General features: G+C 41.7%; 1 protein-coding gene across 1 annotated transcript in view; it reads right to left on the reverse strand.

Annotated features, from left to right (window-relative positions):
- The window catches only part of LOC311226745 (uncharacterized protein), a gene marked incomplete at its 3' end in the record, with an annotated part of 71879 nt that extends 51796 nt beyond the window's left edge, over positions 1–20083 (reverse strand). The window contains exons 1-3 of the mRNA XM_084312155.1: positions 20007–20083; positions 11996–12077; positions 1541–1707 (exon numbers count right to left, since the gene is read on the reverse strand). Of these exons, the coding sequence (XP_084168281.1) occupies positions 1541–1601 (61 nt within the window). The 5' untranslated portion in view covers positions 1602–1707; positions 11996–12077; positions 20007–20083. The remainder of the gene's footprint in view (positions 1–1540; positions 1708–11995; positions 12078–20006) is intronic.
- Between the last annotated feature and the right edge of the window lie 327 nt (positions 20084–20410).

The raw sequence follows: 20410 nt of genomic DNA on the forward strand, positions 1-20410 counted from the left end.
ATTTGCTATGGGATCATCATGTTATGTTAAGTTAACTGTTAAGGCAGAGGGACTGGACAACAGGTTGACATTCACAGGTGTGCAGACTTGAGCATGTGAGGTAAAACATGCATTGGAGAAGGAGCCATGCCCACAGGAAGCAGAGATTGAGGGTGTGACAAAAATAATCGTTAGATTAGTCGACTAATCGAAAAAATAAGACAGATTAGTCGATTACCAAAATAATCTTTAGTTGCAGCCCTAATCGTGACAGCCAAAAAATATCATGATATCATTTAGAGGCCATATCGCCCAGCCCTAGCTGAGCTTAGGGCTGGGCGATATATCGAGTATACTCGATGTATCGTGGCTTGTTCTACGTGAGATGTAGTAAATTACTATATTGTGAACATCGAGTATTAGCCGTCAGCTAGCCGCCGCGGCTAAAAACAAACGATCAACACGGACCGACTTGCTTTAGTGCAGCGTTTTCCTCTCATTTCATTATATACACAGACCAGCTCAGACCTTCAATGACATGCAATTGAATTGACCAACTGGCTAACGTTAGCCAGCCATTTAGCTGACGCTAAACTATCTAACTAACATGACTCCCCAATACCAGTTTCATTAGTGAGGAAAGGGGGGGGGGGGGGGGTATATTGACGAGGCTTGACAGCAGAGGTCCAAAGATAACTTCACTTTTAGTTTCTTTATATCGCTTCCAGGTTCCAACTGTTGACAAAATTCTCTCTCGCTCTCTCTCTCTCTCTGTAGTGTATAAAGTGTGTGTGTTTTTAGCTAAAGTGGATAGAAAACACAGTACTGTGCAAAAGTCTTAGGTACCCAAGAGTTTTTATATAAATGGTCTTACAGTAGATTATTTCATTTTTAATTTAAAAAGTATTAGTGTTTCAGTAGACTACTCTTAGTAAATTTTTTTGAAACTTTTAATTGAATTTTTTAAAGCATCTTCATGGTTTGGTTTGGTTTAATGCAAAATATGTTGCAGGGACCATTATAATCATCATATTGGCATGACTGTATGCATCAAAGGGTTAAATCAAGCACTTTTAAGTGCTTTAGAGGAAATGTCAAAATGTTGCGATATATATATTGTATCGTGATATAACAAAAGAATATCACGATATCCTTTAGACCAGGGGTGCCCAACCTTTTTTGAACCAAGATCTACTTTTTTATTTACCACCTAGCCCGAGAGCTACCAGCCAAAATTGTATATTGTAAGCAGTCATTTGAGGCTTTATAAAAGCAGCATAATGAACACAAATCTGTCAGTGCCGAGTCCGACCTCATCTTAAATAACAAACAGCATTGCTTGTTGTAGTTAACAAGGAGAGGAAGAGTTGATTTAGCAAAAAAAAAAAAAAAAAAAAAAAAAAAAAAAAAATTAATAATCAAATTTTATTAATCAAGATCTACTTGAAATCAGCCCGCGATCTACCTGTCGATCGCGATCGACTGGTTGGGCACCACTGCTTTAGACTCTATCGCCCAGCCCTAGCTGAGCTGTGGGGAAAACAAACAAATGAAGGCTCACCAACTACAGGCTTGGTGTCCATTTGTTCTTCTTGGTTTGTGGACTGCTTTGTAGTGTCCATGTCCTCCTCTTCACTGGTGGCAGGGTCTGGTTTGATACTTTTCTTCTTCAGGGTGGTGGAGTCCACTTCTATCTCCTGCTTGGCATGATGGGCTAAAGAGCACAGCCTGGACACACAACAGAGATATAGAAAAAGTTACACAAAACGTTTGTTTGAGCAGCTACATTTACAATTAGGCTTATTACATGTTGCTTTTAAATCCTTTCCAGTTTGGGCGGCTAGGTGGCGCAGTGGGCAAGGCGCTCGCCACCAACGCAGGAGATGCTGGGTTCGAGCCCAGCTCTCGGAGTTGCTACCAGCTTGTCTGACCATGTCACCATGGCAAAGAGAGTAGCGGCCAGGTCCAGCGCCACTGAGCCAGGGCCCTTGTGCGTTTCATAAAATCGTCTCAAAGCCAAGAGCTCCAAGCAGGAATGTGCACACATTCTTCCAGTATTGAGACCCGGAAGACGGGTTCAGTTTATTCTAGGGGTGTAAAGGTACACGTATCCGTACCGAACTGTGTCAGTGTGTACTGTACCGAACAGCTGTGTACCGAACAAATACAACGGTATGTATCACTAACAACTGCCCACCGGGGTCCGTTTTCTTCCACAAAAAAGTCGATTATTAATTTCAATATAGAATATTCGTTGACAGCCCTACAAGTACAATTAGTTACTGCACAGTGCACACACTACATCACCCCTGAGTGGAACATGGAAAGCCAAACTTTCCCCCACTGTACCGAAAACCCGTACCGAACCATGACTTCAAAACCAAGGTACGTACCGAACCGTGGTTTTTGTGTACCGTTACACCCCTAGTTTATTCAATGACAGAAGGTTAACCCTTTACTATCACGCAACCGAAACGGGCAGCCGATGAGTGTGTGGATGGTGCAGCTGATAGAGTGTGTGGGTTTTATTATTTACGTTTCAACAGTGTCAAAATATTAATTAAAATTACAATTAATTAAAGAATTGTCCATGTTCTGTCATCTAATAATATATTCCATTACCTTTCCCATCGGTATCGAAGTCAGAATGTTGGTATCGTGACAACACTACAACATACAAAAGCAGCTGGACAACTGATATCCTTTGTGTCTAGTAGGCATGGGCCAATGTGTGATTTTGGTGGTATTAGGCCGAGAGCCAGTAGGGTTGGTCGGTACCATCTTGGGGGACTAACTTTCATAGTGATGTTTGGGAAGGTATACAATAGCAGCAATGCAGCAGTTGCCTCCAAATGTGTGCCATCACCCATTTATAACACTACCAAGCATATTTTTAAGGCCCCCTGTCCAAAATTACATGCCCCAAATTAGGGCTGGGCGATATGGCAAAAAATCATATCGCGATAACGATATGATAATGTTATCATATCACTCGATATCGATAATTATCGAAATTGTTATAAGTAAAAAAAAATATATATATATATATATATATATATATAAAAAGAATTTTAAACAACAGATGTATGTTTATTTTGCAGCAATTCTTTGTCGTTGCCGCCATCTTTAGTGTTACATCCCCTCACACTCCAGTTCTCAGGCTGCAGCTGGTTTAAAAGCAAAAGTAAACCGGCTTCTCTGCTGGCTGTGGCTCCGGCTCCAGGGGAGTTGAACAGTTCTGGCTCTGCTAGTTTCTTTTCTATCTTTTGGTGCTTTTTTGGTGGACAAACCACCGCACATGTGCACCGTGACTCGTGACTGAAGTCTAGCTCTGCTAGCACACATAGCCTACTGTGTACAGACGGTTTCAAACTATTTTAAATTAGAAAGCAAACAAAATAAATGGACAAGAGAAAAAGATATCTCAATTTGGTCAGTATTGTCATTTGGACAAGCAAAGCCATTACTTTAAGTTGCAGGCAAGAAAGACAAGTCTGCCCACTGTCTCTGGTTTTAAAACTGTCCTGTTGCAGGTCACACATTTTTTTAAATTTCGATTTTTTTCCCCCGATATCGATTATTAAAATATATCGCAATATTTATCGCTATCTCGCCCAGCCCTACCCCAAATTAATCACGATAGCTCCTGAACCATAAGGCCTATATGCATGTTTCTGGGCTTCTTTGATAGGTAACAAGCTAGGACAACATGCAAATCATATTACCATTCCAGTAAATGGAGTAAATGGATACTTGGGAGATTTTTTTATCCTCACCTGGTACATAATCTTAATTTAAAAGGCAATATGACCATTATAACCAATATCCCATGGATAATAATGCAACGAATGTCTGTAACCCAGGTTTCAGATTCATAACTATTTAGTCATAGGAACATAAATAGTTAATGCCATTGAATAAGAACATAAATAGCTAATGCTATTATGTAAGAACATAAGTAGTTAATATTATTGGGTACCAAGTCCTTTGAATTACAGCACTGCCCTTTAATTTACTTCATGACGCGAGATAGATATCACGACAGCCACGCCTTGCTTTACGGCAGGTGAGTCTGCACTACGCGCAGATGAGATTATAGATCGACGGAGACTGACGCAGCTGAATGCTGCTGGATACTGAAATGAACTAGCGAGACTAAATAGCAGGATAAAAACAGTTATCAAACAGTTATAAAAGATTCCCCCAGTTGCAAAACCGAAGAAGCGTTGCAGTTAAAGTAGCCTGCGGTTTTGGTGAGTTTCATCAACATTATGCTGTTCATTTGTCGAATATGCAAAATGGTTAGCTTCATGCTACAAGCTAATAACGTTAAGCTAATTAACGTAGTCTCATTCTGAGTCATGCTAGGGAAGCTCCAGGCTCAGTTTGGTTAAATGAAAACTAGGAAGGAACCATTTCAGAAGTACTTATAATTGTATTGATATGCTGTACGATAAGAACATGGTCTATACATTTTGACTGTTTTTGAGAGTTTAATATGGAACGTGAGGAATGTCCCATATGCTAGCGCACTTTAGCCTAACTTAGCATGGGACAGACAGACATTCCCACGTGCTGTGATAAGATAGCCTACTTTAGCTTAGCATAGCTAAAAGTAGCTCGATTGATTATTCATTCTGAAAGCAATGAAAGGATGATGAAGCGATAAAAGATGGTAAATAGCTTTTATTTTCTGAATGCCTGCTTGCAAGCAGGCCAGGTTTTTAGGTTTTCCCAGCACCCCGTTCCACCCTGGAAGCAGTTCCAGACTACCCATCACCACGTGTGCCCACGCGGGATGAGGCTGTGTGCCGGACCGATACAAGATGGCGAGCCAACCCACTGAACCTCTGATATAGCTCAAGGCTAATGCCAGCCTGATGTGAATACCCCTGTTGCTCAACTCCTGTTACCTCAACAGTCCGGTAGGTTTGAACTGATTGAACTTGAATCATAAGAACTTCCACGGATCGAACCGACCTATATCCTTTTCTGATACACGAACTGATTGAACGAGAATACAAGGACATTCCAAGGGCTTCGACCCTGTTCACCTTTTGTTATTTTGATAGTGTTTTGTATTTGATTTGATTTCATTTGATATATGACTACTGATATTTCTCCTATAAGAAGGGAGACTTAGGCCCTTGTTACACAGTGTTTTTGTGCTCGTTTTTATACGTTTTTGAATACATTTGCTGTCCCTATTACATAGAAATGCAGTTTTTTCCGGATACGTTGTGGCCCTACTGAAAACGCTAAATTGTGTTTTCCGTTTTGGAGTAGCGCCAAAACTCGCCGACAACATGTTGTGTAATCTGCGCAGAGCCGTTGTTGCTCAACGTCCATGCGCAGTAGATACCATCTGCGTGCCCTTCCGGTGACAACAGAGCTGTCCCAAATAGCTGCAGCTACCATGTGTTGTCAAGTTATTGTTATAAGGACCCCAGTCCAAGTTACAACAGTCTGCATTCCCTTAACAATTGTTTGTATTGAGCCGTATTGTATTGTACCCATTATGCAATATGTTAAATAAAGTTTACATCCATTCATTCTGCTAGCATTACCGATTGCATGAGCACTGCCGCTGGCTAACGTGAGCTAGCGTTAGCTATCAGACCCTGTTAGCTCAAGCTCCTCTTTCAATCTTAACAAGCATTAAACAAAATGGCCCAGTCATCTATTCACCTTTGTTTAATACACACAGCGTTGTCTCTAATGTTATCTAGCTACTGATAGCTCCCGATGTCATCAGTTTTGTGCTGGCTGGTTAACGTGAGCTAGCGTTAGCTTCTAGCCACAATGCTATACTGTTATACTGGCATATTCCAGTCACGTTAGTGTAACCTACTGTAATTCAACACTATCAGTTCTTTCTGCAGTGGTACAACTATCAACTATAGGTTCAAGGAGACTGGCTCTAAGAAAAAATACACAGGCACCGTGATCTACGTTTTACCTTTTATATAACTTAAAGGGGTTCACCAGGTTCAGTACATATTACAACATCATAGCTTCCATGCAATGGTCCACATTTATAGAAAATAATAAATGAAATAAAAAGGGTACCCAATAAAGTCAGTTTTGAGTGCACTCAATTAAACACTCCACTGGGTTTTGGTGTTCTTCCTGAGAAGGTGCGGATTTTGCTGACATGTGAAGATTGATGTTCAGTTTTTATTACATGCTCCACAACTACTTTCTGAACACTGGGGGGGTTGATGAGGCTCTCATCCAGACATGGCGGTGTTCGAGGGGACTCAGGCGCCAGAGTTTCAATTGTCTCTTTACCTGCTGTGTCACTATCAGTCATCTGAAGTTTAGAAAGATAAGTTTGGAGCATCTGGATTTGACTGGTCTTGCTTAGACCTGCTACTGCTGCAGCAAACTTTTGTTCATCAACGTTTTCTTGTTCTTCTGTTTCCTGAACCGTCTCGTCTTGTATGGTGGTGATGTACCATGTGGCATCATCAGAAATGAATGGTTCAGTGAAGAACGCTGGATCCATACGAGCTATTACTCTTTCATCTTTATATTGGACAAGAGCCCTGCCTTTAGGTTTACATGGTTCATTAGGGACTCGTACACATTTCACTACTTCTCCATGTGTCTTAAAGACATTAGCAATGTCAATTTCTAAATACTTATCATCGATATTGGAGACAAAAAGGCAGCCCTGCTCATGCATTTTATAATGGTTACAATATTCCATTTTGTATTACCAGTCTCCTGGCTGGCTCGCCACTTTATGTAACCTACTGTAATTCAACACTATCAGTTCTTTCTGCAGTGGTACAACTATCAACTATAGGTTCAAGGAGACTGGCTCTAAGAAAAAATACACAGGCACTGTGATCTACGTTTTACCTTTTAAATAACTTAAAGGGGTTCACCAGGTTCAGTACATATTACAACATCATAGCTTCCATGCAATGGTCCACATTTATAGAAAATAATAAATGAAATAAAAAAGGTACCCAATAAAGTCTGTTTTGAGTGCACTCAATTAAACAAAAAGGGAACGGATATTCTGTTCCTACCACCAGGGGCCAAGTTAAAGTTCACCAGCCGACCGTTGGGTGATGGTGAGTGGAGAAGGTCAATGAAGAAGACCACTTCAGTTGATGCAGATCCGTGTTCACTGAAGGGGGTAACAAAAACCAATCTGCACAGAATTGTACAGGCCATCAATAGATTAGCATCATATACTGTAATTATATACCATTAGGCTATACAATTATTTACTGGAACTCACATTATGGCAGGTTTCACATGCATAGCACAGCCTTGCACCATAGCAGTCAACACTAACAATGTATGGCTCAATAACCACAATAACAACCACATTGTAACTTCAGAAACAACAATATGCAGCTTGAGTTAGCTAGCGAGTTGACTTGCTAACTCACCAGGATTCTTCCATTTGTTTATCAGTCTTTCAATTGCCAATGGTTTCTCCTCCAATTCGGTCTTCAAGTCAGCTAGTCTTTTCTTCTCTCTTCCTTGTCCAGTTCCAGCACTGTTAGGTCAGTGAACAGAATCACTGTGTTAACATTCTCCTTTCATCCAATATCCTGACTGGTTTTGGATTACACACTGTAGCTCCATATTAGCAATGAGTAGGAAATGCTAGCTAGCATGAACACGGTATGACTCACCGGAATCCTCTCGTTATCTTCTATATTTCATCTTCTGTCCAAGTAGTTTTCTGTTCAAGTATACCGTTTTCTGTCACTTCTCTAATATTCTCGAACTGCTCCAATATTCTTTCTCTCCGTTGATTGCTTATCAAATGCTTGCAGCCAGGAACAGTTTTCCACACGCTGCTCACAAGCAGGGCTGTACCACGTAATCTCAGGGGAGCGTCAACAAATTACACTCTTCCAGGGAGCGTCAACAAATTACACTCTTCCAGGGAGAGTCACCCAATTCACAGTCCATAATGAATGTTTCAGCTAGACAAGAAAATAGCATGGGCTACATTAGCATGTAGCTAACAATGTAGCTAACAACATTGCCGATCCTTTTTGAGACTAAACTATCCGCTCTTGGTGGTCACTTGTGTTGATGTTAGTTTTGTTTCATCAACAAATGAGAGGCAGAACACAGTGAATGTATCCGTTTTGTTTATTGCACTTTTATTACACTTTGCTGAAAAATAAGTGCTGCATTGGGTAAATAGGTATTTGCCCAGGCCCTGCCCCCCCCCATCAATCTATGGCCGGCCGGCCCAGCCTCTCGCTCTCTCGCTTGCGCGCACAGGGAGGGGGCGGGGGAGGAGGAAGGACACGTGGCACAGCAGGAGAGAGGACATTGGACGAGAGGTACCAGAGAGAAGCTGAGGAGAATCAACCAGCAACAAAAGCAAAATTTGTTAAAAAAAAATATATATATATATATATATTATTTTTTTTTGATATCGAAATGGTATCGAAGTATCGATACTTTTCAAGGTATCGTATCGAAGTCGAAATTCCAGTATTGTGACAACACTACCTCAGAGACGTCTGAACCAAACCTAATGTGTTGATCCAATCAATCTAGGACTTGATATCGAACCAACCCTCCTTAAAGGTTTATCTGGTTTATCTGAATTAAAAAAAAAAAAAAAAAAAAAAATCTAACCCTAACTAACCATACTGTCATGCACTTGTCCTAATAAACTAACCTACACTGTAGCACTCAACACTTTGATGAACATTGTTACTCAGCTGATAGAGTTGTGCTCTTCCTGATGGCTTGTCGTACAGAACTTGTAAGTCGCTTTGGATAAAAGCGTCAGCTAAATGACTAAATGTAAATGTAAATGTAAAGGAGAGGTTACTGAAAGAACCTAAAAGGGATACTTCAAACAACTAGTACTTTACGTCTGTATGCCTGTATGTCTAGCTAGCACGCTTTTAGTTAATAAACCGGTCATTGTTAACTCTGTCTCTGGTCTACTACTCTTTCAATTGTGCATATTACTCCTCCTCATTCGAATCTAGAACTGTGCCCGTGGCGAACAGCTGTTACTGTTAGTGATACAAGTGCTACATGTCCACCTACTCCTTGACTACAAGTAACTGTATTGGATCCCATAGATTGATTGATTGAAAAGTTTATTAACAGATTGCAGAATGGGTACAGTACAGTACAGCTCAATACATACAATTAGAGCTGCCGCGATAACCGCATTACCGCGGTATCGCTGTTGCATCACGCCCACCGCAGAGTTGGGCTGAATACCGCATCACCGCTGATTTTTTTAATAATAATAAAGTAGCGCCCAGACGTTGGACTTGCGGCTCTGCAGATATACCCTACTCGGTTCCAAGCGACCCTATTGGGTAGAAGTGGTACCAGAAAAGTCATGTGAAACATTGCAGACCACTGATTGGTCAGAAGAGAGACGCGTCACACATTGGAGTCTCTGAACAAAAACAGAAAGCCGCCATCTTTACTGCCTCGCTAAGGATGTATTTCATTCAGGATTTGTTTGCGACAGCACCAAGTGTAATAAACAGAAAAGGATGGATTCACTGTGTATTCTGCCTCATTTATTGATGAAACAAAACCGACATCAACCCAATTTACCACAGAGCGGAAAGTTTAGTGTCACAACAAGATCGCTGATGTGTTAAGTTTGTTGTTATTAGCCTAATACTAACGTCAGCAGATATACACGAGAGGTAACGTTAAACCCGGGTTGCTTGGTAGAATAGACACAATGAGGTAACGTTAGCTTTAGCACAATAGACACAACGAGAGTCTGGTTAATGTTGTTATTGATTGATTGAAACTGTGTTAAACTCTGGCTTGCTGCAAGCCCTCGGACATGCCCACGGAGCTTTCAGTGTACACAAGCGGCCCCGCCTGCATCCCCACACGGAGACAAACGGATTTTTTTTTTGTGTGTGCGCACTGTGCGGTAATAACCGCGGCGGTAGGAAATATTTCGCAAATTTGTGCGGTAAGGAAAATATCAATACCGCGGCAGCTCTACATACAATTGATAAGGGGATGCAGACCAGAGAAAGACTTTCGTCTTGTTTACATCAGGGTCCCCCATTTTCAATTCATCATATGACACACACGACATACAGATAGACAGTATTGCTACATCTATACATTTATGACATACCAGATTTGCAAATACAGTACCGTTTGTGATACAAAAAGTGTCCAGAAAAAGTGTACATTTGACGTAGAAACTGTACATTGGAGGAGGTTGGGTAGGTGGGGTGGGGTAGGGGACACTGTACACTGTACATTGGAATACTGACAAAGCCATACTTGGTCTTTACTGTACAACTGGGTTAGGACATTTGTAGGGGCCAGTTTTGAATTGCAGTCTCCCGTAGGTATTCTTTGAGAGTTTTTGAAAGTGGGTAGTGATTCACATTCCTTTACAGCTTTGGGTAGGGGGCGTTCCACATTGATGTGGCATAATTGCTAAACGTGTTTAGTCCCTTGTTTGAGCCGAATCTGGGTTTAACATGATTTGTGGAGCTCCCTCTGGTGTTGTGATCGTGGTATTCACTGACCTTTGGGAAGTATTTTGACATGTACATGGGTACCTTGGTCGTGTAGTGTATCTTGTAGACCAGGCCCATTGCAAATTGTTGTACTCGTCTACTCTAAGCCATCCTAGGTTGGCAAAGTGGGCAGGGGTGAGGTGGGTTCTAGGAGTCAGGTCAAGCAGTAGTCTGACTAGTTTGTTTTGAGATGTTTGTAATTTGGTTTTTAGTGCCTTTGAGGTGCTTTGGTACCATGAGGTGCAAGCATAGTCGTAGTACCCTTGAATGAGTGCTCCTGCCAGAGTCTTCAGGGTATTCTTGTTTACCAGAGAGGAGATCCGGTACAAGAATCGAGTTCGTTGGTTGACTTTTTTTTATTACATTGGATGCCATTTTGTCACAGGAAAGATTAGCCTCTAGGATGGAACCCAGGTAGGTAATTTCATCTTTCCTTGTGACAAGGAAATGGGATATCTTTATAAATTGTATCATAAATGTTGTTTTAGTGTATTTTCTTCACATCCAGTTACATTTGTAGTCAAGGAGTAGTAGGACACATTCAGTTGCATTATTATCCCTGGGATCTTGCTTATATTGGTGATATTCCCTTTTAAATGTAGAATATGTACCTGGCGAGGGTTAAAATATTACGTGTGGTCCTACATTTCTTTGGCATTTCCCCCCAAGGAGCACATGTGAAAACATTTAGGAGCACATGTTTTGAAGGAGGGTATGGATTCATATTCCTTTACGGCTGTGGGTAGGGTGTTCCATAGCCCCTTTCGTGACTGTGATGCACCGAGTGAATCCACAGTCCCTTGCTCCTCCATTGGAAAATCCCATTCTCGAAGTCAACCTGCTATCCGTTGTTGCTACGCAACTACGGCTTGGGGGAAATATTCACCCCGGGTACATTGTGTACGGTTCATTTAGTGCAGAAAACGGATCGGAAAAGCGGCAAATTAAACACAATCAAGGGTAATTTTCGGCAGTGCATCACAAAGAGCTGCTGTGTTACGTGTTGTACTAATAACTAAATCTAAAATCAAAATAAAACAATACAAAGTTTTATATAATACCAGCTGAGGCATCACAGAGGAAAAAGTGGCTGGTGGCTATCAAGAGGGCACACGTAGATGCAGACGGGAGAGTCGATCAAAGCAGACACTGGTCCCCCAAGTCAAATCATACGTATATCTGCTCTACCCATTTCATAACGGTGAGAATAAGGAACAAATATTTATATCGTGAATTAATAATTGGCTGTGAGGCTGTAAACAGCAAATACATGTTAGCTGCTAGCCTAGCTACTTCGCCATATAGTCCAGTCTCAGTGTATAGTGCACTGGAGGCTTCAATTAGCCTACATGCCTTTCTCATGTTTATACTACTATTTAAAAACGGAGCTCACCGTTGCTGGCACACACCTGTTGGTTGTCCCCAAGACTAAGATGGCGGCGGTCTTGTGACGTCACAGACTAGTGTCTTCGAACTGGTCCATTTAAAAAGGTACTCACAGTTGCACGAGGGTTTCGGACAGAGAAAGAGTAGGGGGTATCTGCAGAGCCGCAGAGCCAGGCTGGACGGGTTGGAGGCGGTCTGGAATGAATGAAAACTTTATTTAACAGATTGCAGAATGGGTACAATACAGTACGGCTCAATACATACAATTGTTAAGGGGATGCAGACCTGAGAAAGACGTTTGTCTTGTTTCCATCAGGGTCCCCCATTTTCAATTCATATAGACATTTATGACATACACAACATACATGACATTTATGGCATTGGGACATATAGGTATTTAGTACTGATACATTTGTGACATAAGCGGTATTCAAATATACAGTACTGTTACCCCTAGATCCTGACAGAGTATATACATATGATGGGGAGGGGACTGTACATTAGGAGGGGGTGGGTGGGTGGGAGGGAAATATACATACGGCGGGGAGGGAATATATACATGCGGTGGGGAGGAAACTGTCTATTAGGAGGTGGTGGGGGTTTTTGGCATTTACGGTGGCCAGTTTCGAATTGCAGCCTCCCGTAGGTGCTCTTTAAGAGCGGTTTTGAATGTGGGCAGGGATTCACATTCCTTTACAGCTTTGGGTAGGGCGTTCCACATTGTTGTGGCATAATTGCGAAACGTGTTTAGTCCCTTGTTTGAGCCGAATCTGGGTTTAACATGATTTGTTGAGCTTCCTCTGGTGTAGTGGTTGTGGTATTCACTGACCTTTGGGAAGTATTTTGACATGTACATGGGCACCCCGGTCGTATAGTGTATCTTGTAGACCAGGCCCATTGCAAGTTGCTGTACTCTGTCGTCTACTCTAAGCCATCCTAGGTTGGCAAAGTACTGGACAGCTGGACAAGTATTAGTGGTCTGGACAAGTATTTGCACTACTGCGCACCATTTTCAACTTCACTTTCGTCTTGTTTACATAGGTACATAGACAGTAATGTTACATCTAGACATTTATGACATGTAATAATAGAGTAAACTTGTAAATAGACAGTAATGTTACATCTAGACATACCAGATCTAGTAATAATAATAATAATAGTCCCTCAAACTGCAGGACATGTAAACAGTCAAGTTGCAGAACAACTGTTTGCACAAATGAGAAAGAACAATTACTTTTTAACGCAGCAACTACCATCGACCCATCTGTTCCTGATGAGAAACATCCCAGAACACTTCAACAACAACAAAAACAAGAAGCGAATGGACAACATCAAAAAGTTATTTGGGACGACAGCGGTGGCAATAAATAGCTACCACCAGGCTGTATTGGGTACATTTTCTACTTGCACTTGCATTAAAGATATTTAATGCATTAATCCTGTTTTTAATTGATCTAGGAAATAATGTATAAATGTCTTCATTCATCAAGTTCACTGTTCCTTACTAAGCTGTGTTTGTCATCTGCTTACAGTGTCACAGGAAGCAGTCCTTGATCTATCACTGGAAGCAGCTCAAGGTGTGCTCCCTGAAGCGGGTTCAGGTCTGCCCCCAGCAATGACAAGTAAGTGGAATTGCATGCATGGGTCATTAGAAAGTCTTAAAATGTCTTAAATTCAAGTTTAGCCGCCTTGACTGAAACCATGCATGATTTGTCCAATAATCATATTAAACTGCCACCCACCACCTTAAATAGTGAACTCTTAATTGCTCCAAGTCAAGAGTGCCAACTATTACACCATAGAACCTGGCTTCTGCAGCAGAAGCAGGCCTATAAAAACCTATGCCTACCTACAGTAATTCTTACCTCTACACTATTAGTTTTATTAAACATTGTTACTATTTCTCTTATATTTTTGTGTATGTCCATCCCTGTAGAACTTGAGATTCCAGTGGACAATGACTACTCACCAGACCAACCCTGGGCGAAGTCCCGAAACCCTATCCAACAACAACTGGTAGGCAAATTTCTACAAATAATTACTTTCTATGTAAAACTACTCATCTGTATCACAACAATGGTTATTATCTTCAGCTCAGTTATGTCCTGGACCGAAAGAGGCCTTCGGAAGAAATAATTGTGAAGGAAGGACAAACTTGTTTGACACGGGATGAGTTTTGGAGCCTTGGGTTGAACAGCTATATGGATTCAACTGTGAGTAGTCACATGGTCTAACAGATTAACATTTATTACCGAAGGGAGAGTTTCAGTCATGTTCACTATAATGTCTTAATTGTGATTTCTTGCAGATTGGAAATGCATGCCTGAAGCTCATTGGTGAACTGGCTCTGAAACGTGTATGACCTCTTTTTTAATTACACATTTAAAAGTAACTTTTGGTACTGAAGGCAGACTATTAATAATCATGTTTGTTTTTTCCTCATCAGGACATGGACATTTATATAGAAGACATGTATGTTGTTCCTACCTGGAAGGACCGAAGTATCAACCCGTTAGCTTCATTTCCGGTAAGTGTAATTAATTGATGAAATAAATATAATTATTCAGTTAGTAAATTGAATAAGCATAATGGCACATCCCTACTCTAATGGCAAACTCATGTTTCATAAATATTAGGCTGACATGAAGATGAAACATGCAATAGTCTTTCCAGTCTGGACCGAAAACCACTTTGTGCTATGTGTAAGTGAAATTAGTAATGCGTGTCTTATAAACTTAATCATGTCTGCCGTTCTGGGAGAATAGCAGAATCCACATTCCCACAGAAACCTGACTGACATGCTGTGCTTATTTTTACATACCTGTTACAAAGGATCAGATTAAACCGAATATATATATTTATTGATTGATATATATTGCATAATATTTGTATATCGTTTGATATCCCTTGTATATTCCTTGTACATATACACGGAATATCCCTTTAGCCTAGTACAGACCATAATATTTCATTCTCCTATTGGACAGCGGTCCACAGGCGCCAAGGCCATGCCTCCAAAGTCAGGTTCAAAGTCACCGCCGGGGACATGCCTGGACATGAATGGTATTGCGCAAGGATATGAGACAGGAATAAAGCTGGTACTAGTTTATTCATCTAAGCGTATAAATACGGCGCAGGTGAATACAGAAGTATGTTACCCAATAAGTTGAAGCCTCACCCACGATACTACGTGCGGTGAAGTATGGCCTGTTTGGCCCCAAATAGAGCATTGAGACCGCGTGCGAATTAATAACTGAAGTGTCAGAGTTTGGCGCTATACCGTCGAGTGCGACATATTCTATTAAGTCAGTAATAGTCTAATTGTGTATAGTGTATCGTGCGGCTAAAGTTCTACAGTGACCAGCATCACCAACGTTTTCCTCGTATCAGCTAGAGTGCTTATCCAGACTGGGCTGCTTTCATGGCGCTTTCACCCGAGGAGCCCTAGACGAGGACCGTGTGGACATGTACACTGGATTATCTACCCGACGACTGCATAGCCCTTTACGGCTGGATTATATTTGCTTTTGGTCCTGTGATTAATGGAGCGGAGAATCGCCGACGCCCACACGTGTGTGGGATTTACCCTGTGAGGAGCCACGTCGAGTCTGCCCCTCAGAAGCCTGAGGCAGGCTAGCTTTCTTCCCTGTGGAGCTACAGGCTACGGAGAACAGCTGTATTCGTCTGTGGATCAAGATCTTATTGCACCGTCTCCCGTACTCGGAGTCTCCTTATCATCGTTGACCCAGACTCTATTACCGACAGATCCTCTACCCTTGCTGGCTTACAACCGGGGGGACCCTTCCAGTATCTCCCGCTATATATTACTAGTGTACCATAGATATAATTCCCTAAGATTCAGGTTGTATAATTACCTCCTGCGTAACCAGAGAATGGACATTCGTTATTGATTTGCCTACGCACATTCCTTTGCCTTATAAGCGCATTCAAAGTGAAATAGAGAAGTATATTATGTACCTTTTGCTGCAATAAATACTTAATTACAACTTTGTGTGGAACCGATTTCATTGTGGGAAGTGTTCATCATTATATATATCATGTACTGTATGGCCAGTAATTAAAGTGCATAAGACGGTAGTGGGTTAATGATACCATACTTATCAATACAGTCAGGGAATTGTACCCCTCAGTTACAATACCCATTATAGGTCTTGAAGCCACGCATACAGGAGATTCTATTATTGGACTCGAAATACATAGAGCATACCTATGGCTTTGGCGATGAAGACTACAGAACTGTTTTTAGGTACACAGATGAGAGCTACTTTTTGTTGTGTTCATATGGCATTTAGATGTGATGGTTCACCGATGAGCGATGCTGCCCTTGGGGGGAGGGAGTGCAGAGACTCAAACGCATCAGCGACCCAACTAACTGCGTGTCTGTCTGCATGAATAAAGACTTCTCAAAGTCCAGTTATTATACTGATATCGAATACTTAATTCTGCTCCCTCCCTCCAACCTTGGTTGCTATGCCCACACAAAACCGCAAAACTTCACCCTGGACTCCGGTTTTCAAAGACCGGGGTTGCAGTGTAGCAAATCCCCGGTTGTGTGTGGCCGAACAGTGCAACTGCGCACATACAATCATGGTTATATTAAATCCAGCGCTCGTGTGGACTGTCTATGTACACATCATGTCTAGATGTACACTTTATGAACATTGTTACTGAGACGAAAGTTAAGTTTACTCTATTATTACTAGATCTGGTATGTCTAGATGTAACATTACTGTCTATTTACAAGTTTACTCTATTATTACATGTCATAAATGTCTAGATGTAACATTACTGTCTATGTACCTATGTAAACGAGATGAAAGTGAAGTTGAAAATGGTGCGCAGTAGTGCAAATACTTGTCCAGACCACTAATACTTGTCCAGACTACCTCCAACGCGTCCAGCCTGGCTCTGCGGCTCTGCAGATACCCCCTATTGCAGAGAAACGCAATGGTTTGAAAGCTCGGCGTTACTAATAAACATTTTAAATATTTTTTATAAACTGGTTTATAAATTAGCAACATCGAGCTTTCAAACCATTGCGTTTCTCTGTACTTGATTGATTGATTGATTGAAAAGTTTATTAACAGATTGCAGAATGGGTACAGTACAGTACAGCTCAATACATACAATTGTTAAGGGGATGCAGACCAGAGAAAGACTTTCGTCTTGTTTACATCAGGGTCCCCCATTTTCAATTCATCATAACATATATGACATACATGACATACAGATAGACAGTACTGCTACATCTATACATTTATGACATATCAGATTTGCAAATACAGTACTGTTTGTGATACAAAAGTGTCCAGAAAAGGAGTGTATATACATTTGGCGTAGAAACTGTACATTGGAGGAGGTTGGTTGGGTGGGGTGGGGTTGGGTGGGTTGGGTGAGGGCTGTACATTGGAGGTGGGGGGGGGGGGGGGGTTGGGTAGGGGACACACACACATTTTACACTGTACATTGGAATATTGACAAAGCCTTACTTGGTCATTTACTGTACAACTAGGTTAGGACATTTGTAGGGGCCAGTTTCGAATTGCAGTCTCACGTAGGTGTTTTTTTGAGAGTGTTTTTGAAAGTAGGTAGTGATTCACATTCCTTTACAGCTTTAGGCAGGGCGTTCCACATTGATGTGGCATAATTGCGAAACGTGTTTAGTCCCTTGTTTGAGCCGAATCTGGGTTTTACATAATTTGTGGAGCTCCCTCTGGTGTTGTGATCGTGGTATTCACTGACCTTTGGGAAGTATTTTGACATGTACATGGGTACCTTGGTCGCGTAGTGTATCTTGTAGACCAGGCCCATTGCAAGTTGCTGTACTCTGTCGTCTACTCTAAGCCATCCTAGGTTGTCAAAGTGGGCAGGGGTGAGGTGGGTTCTAGGAGTCAGGTCAAGTAGTAGTCTGACTAGCTTGTTTTGAGATGTTTGTAATTTGTTTTTTAGTGCCTTTGAGTAGAGCTGCCACGGTATTGATGTTTTCCTTACCGCACAAATTTGCTAAATATTTCCTACCGCCGCGGTATTACCGCACACACAAAAAAAAAAAAAAAAGGTGAATGCATTTTTTTTTGTAGTCTACTCTTTATAGCATATAGCCTGCCTCTAGTCTAAATGTCTATCTTTAGAGGATGACTTTGCAGCATGAATATTGTTTGGGATTCGGCATGCACGCATTCGCTATTAAAAGTGAAACACGGATTCGAAGTCTCCCCTCTGTGTCGCGGGCAGGTGTGGTAGCGGCGCGCCCGCCGGTTACCCCCCCCGACCCTTTCTTCTTATTATTATTATTATTATAACGTTACTACTTATGATTACAAAGGCATTCGTTTTGTGGCATTGACGTTATATAGTTACACGTTCGTATTTACCGGACCATAGCAAGGCAAGCGTTACTCAATTCATATCTTAGTTCCTTTCTTTGCTCAGAGCGTGCCGAGTTGTACCCATTCTGCGGTCTGTTAATAAAGTTTTCAATCAGACAAGTGTATAGAACGAAGGGCTTTTATTATAACATTTCGTTGCAGTAAAATCATTATGCCTCGTTCCCTGAGGAGCGACGGTAATCGACTCCGGACTCCGGTGGGAGCTAACGTACTATTAGCCGTGTTGTGACTGAGCTCTGATCAATGGCTGAGATTCAGGAAGTAAAAGCACTGCAAGATGCTCCAAAGTGTGACGCGTCTCTCTTCTGACCAATCAGTGGTCTGCAATGTTTCACGTGACTTTTCTGGTACCCAATAGGGTCGCTTGGAACCTCGATAGAGGAGTAGGGTATATCTGCAGAGCCGCAAGCCCAACGAGAGGAGAAACTTTATTTATTATTATAAAAAAACAGCGGTGATGCGGTATTCAGCCTACACTTGCGGTGGACGTGATGTAACAGCGATACCGCGGTAATGCGGTAATCGCGGCAGCTCTACCTTTGAGGTGCTTTGGTACCATGAGGTGCAAGCATAGTCGTAGTACCCTTGAATGAGTGCTCCTGCTAGAGTCTTCAGGGTATTCTTGTTTACCAGAGAGGAGATCCGGTACAAGAATCGCGTTCGTTGGTTGACTTTTTTTATTACATTGGATGCCATTTTGTCACAGGAAAGATTAGCCTCTAGGATGGAACCCAGGTAGGTAATTTCATCTTTCCTTGTGATAATATTGTCACCCACTGTAACCGAGAAGCCGTCGGTCTTGCTGAGTTTGTTATTTGAACCGAAGAGAATGGACTCTGTTTTGCCCATGTGTAATGATAGTTTGTTGTCGGCGAGCCATATGCAGATTTTGCCTAGTTCCGAGCTGAGGGCTCTTTCAACCTGTAACTTGTTCTTGTCAGAGACCAGCAGGGCTGAGTCGTCCGCAAACAGGAACAAGTTGCAGTCACACTCACAAGCTGACGACATGTCATTTGCATAAATTAGGAATAGTAGCGGTCCTAGTATGCTTCCTTGTGGAACACCACAGCTCACTGTGAGGGGGGGGTACCTTTGAAATGTCTCTGCGATACTGGTACAACGAGCGTTTCGCGGAGTTAATTATGGGATTTTCCAATGGAGGAGCAAGATGCATCAGTTTAAATGGGGCTAGGTGTTCCACATTATTGTGGCATAATTGTGAAACGTGTTTAGTCCCTTGTTTGAGCCGAAACAATGTTGCTCGGTTCAATTGAAATGACTATTTGTACCCATAGTCATAGGACAAGTATATTTAATAAGAAAAAGTTAATTATTCTCCCCTATTTTGCATTTACAACAAAGAAAACAATAAATATTCGGCTCGAACTGGTCACGTGATGCCTGCACGCTCGCTAGCTAACAACATGTTGAATGAATGAAAACTTTATTTAGCAGATTGCAGAATGGGTACAATACAGTACGGCTCAATATACACAATTGTTAAGGCGATGCAGACAAGAGAAAGACGTGTGTCTTGTTTACATCAGGGTCCCCTATTTTCAATGCATACTGCAGTGCTTATCCAACCAGGCAACTCGCCTTACATTGAATTTAGGCTTAGCATGTCATTGGCATTTTCACAAACACTGCAAGCAACATGTACAAAGCAATAACAGTGGCAACCAAACGAAAACAGAATTGTCCCCATTCTTACCTGCATGAAGAATCAAACACCGGACACGCTGTTGCTCTCGTTTAAATTCGTGTAATGAAAGAGGAGGGTAGCGGCTAGCGCGCTCCCCCGCGTGATTTTTTTCCGTGGCCTATGTTTGCGGAGACGCTCTCTGATTGGCCACTGACGTTTCTGGTCATGTGACATGTGCGCCAATCGTGTGACGCCTGTTTCTATTGATTGATTGATTGATTGAAAAGTTTATTAACAGATTGCAGAATGGGTACAGTACAGTACAGCTCAATACATACAATTGTTAAGGGGATGCAGACCAGAGAAAGACTTTCGTCTTGTTTACATCAGGGTCCCCCATTTTCAATTCATCATAACATATATGACATACATGACATACAGATAGACAGTACTGCTACATCTATACATTTATG

This window comes from Notolepis coatsorum (assembly GCF_963971535.1).
Source record: "Notolepis coatsorum genome assembly, chromosome: 4".
NCBI lineage: Eukaryota > Metazoa > Chordata > Actinopteri > Aulopiformes > Paralepididae > Notolepis > Notolepis coatsorum.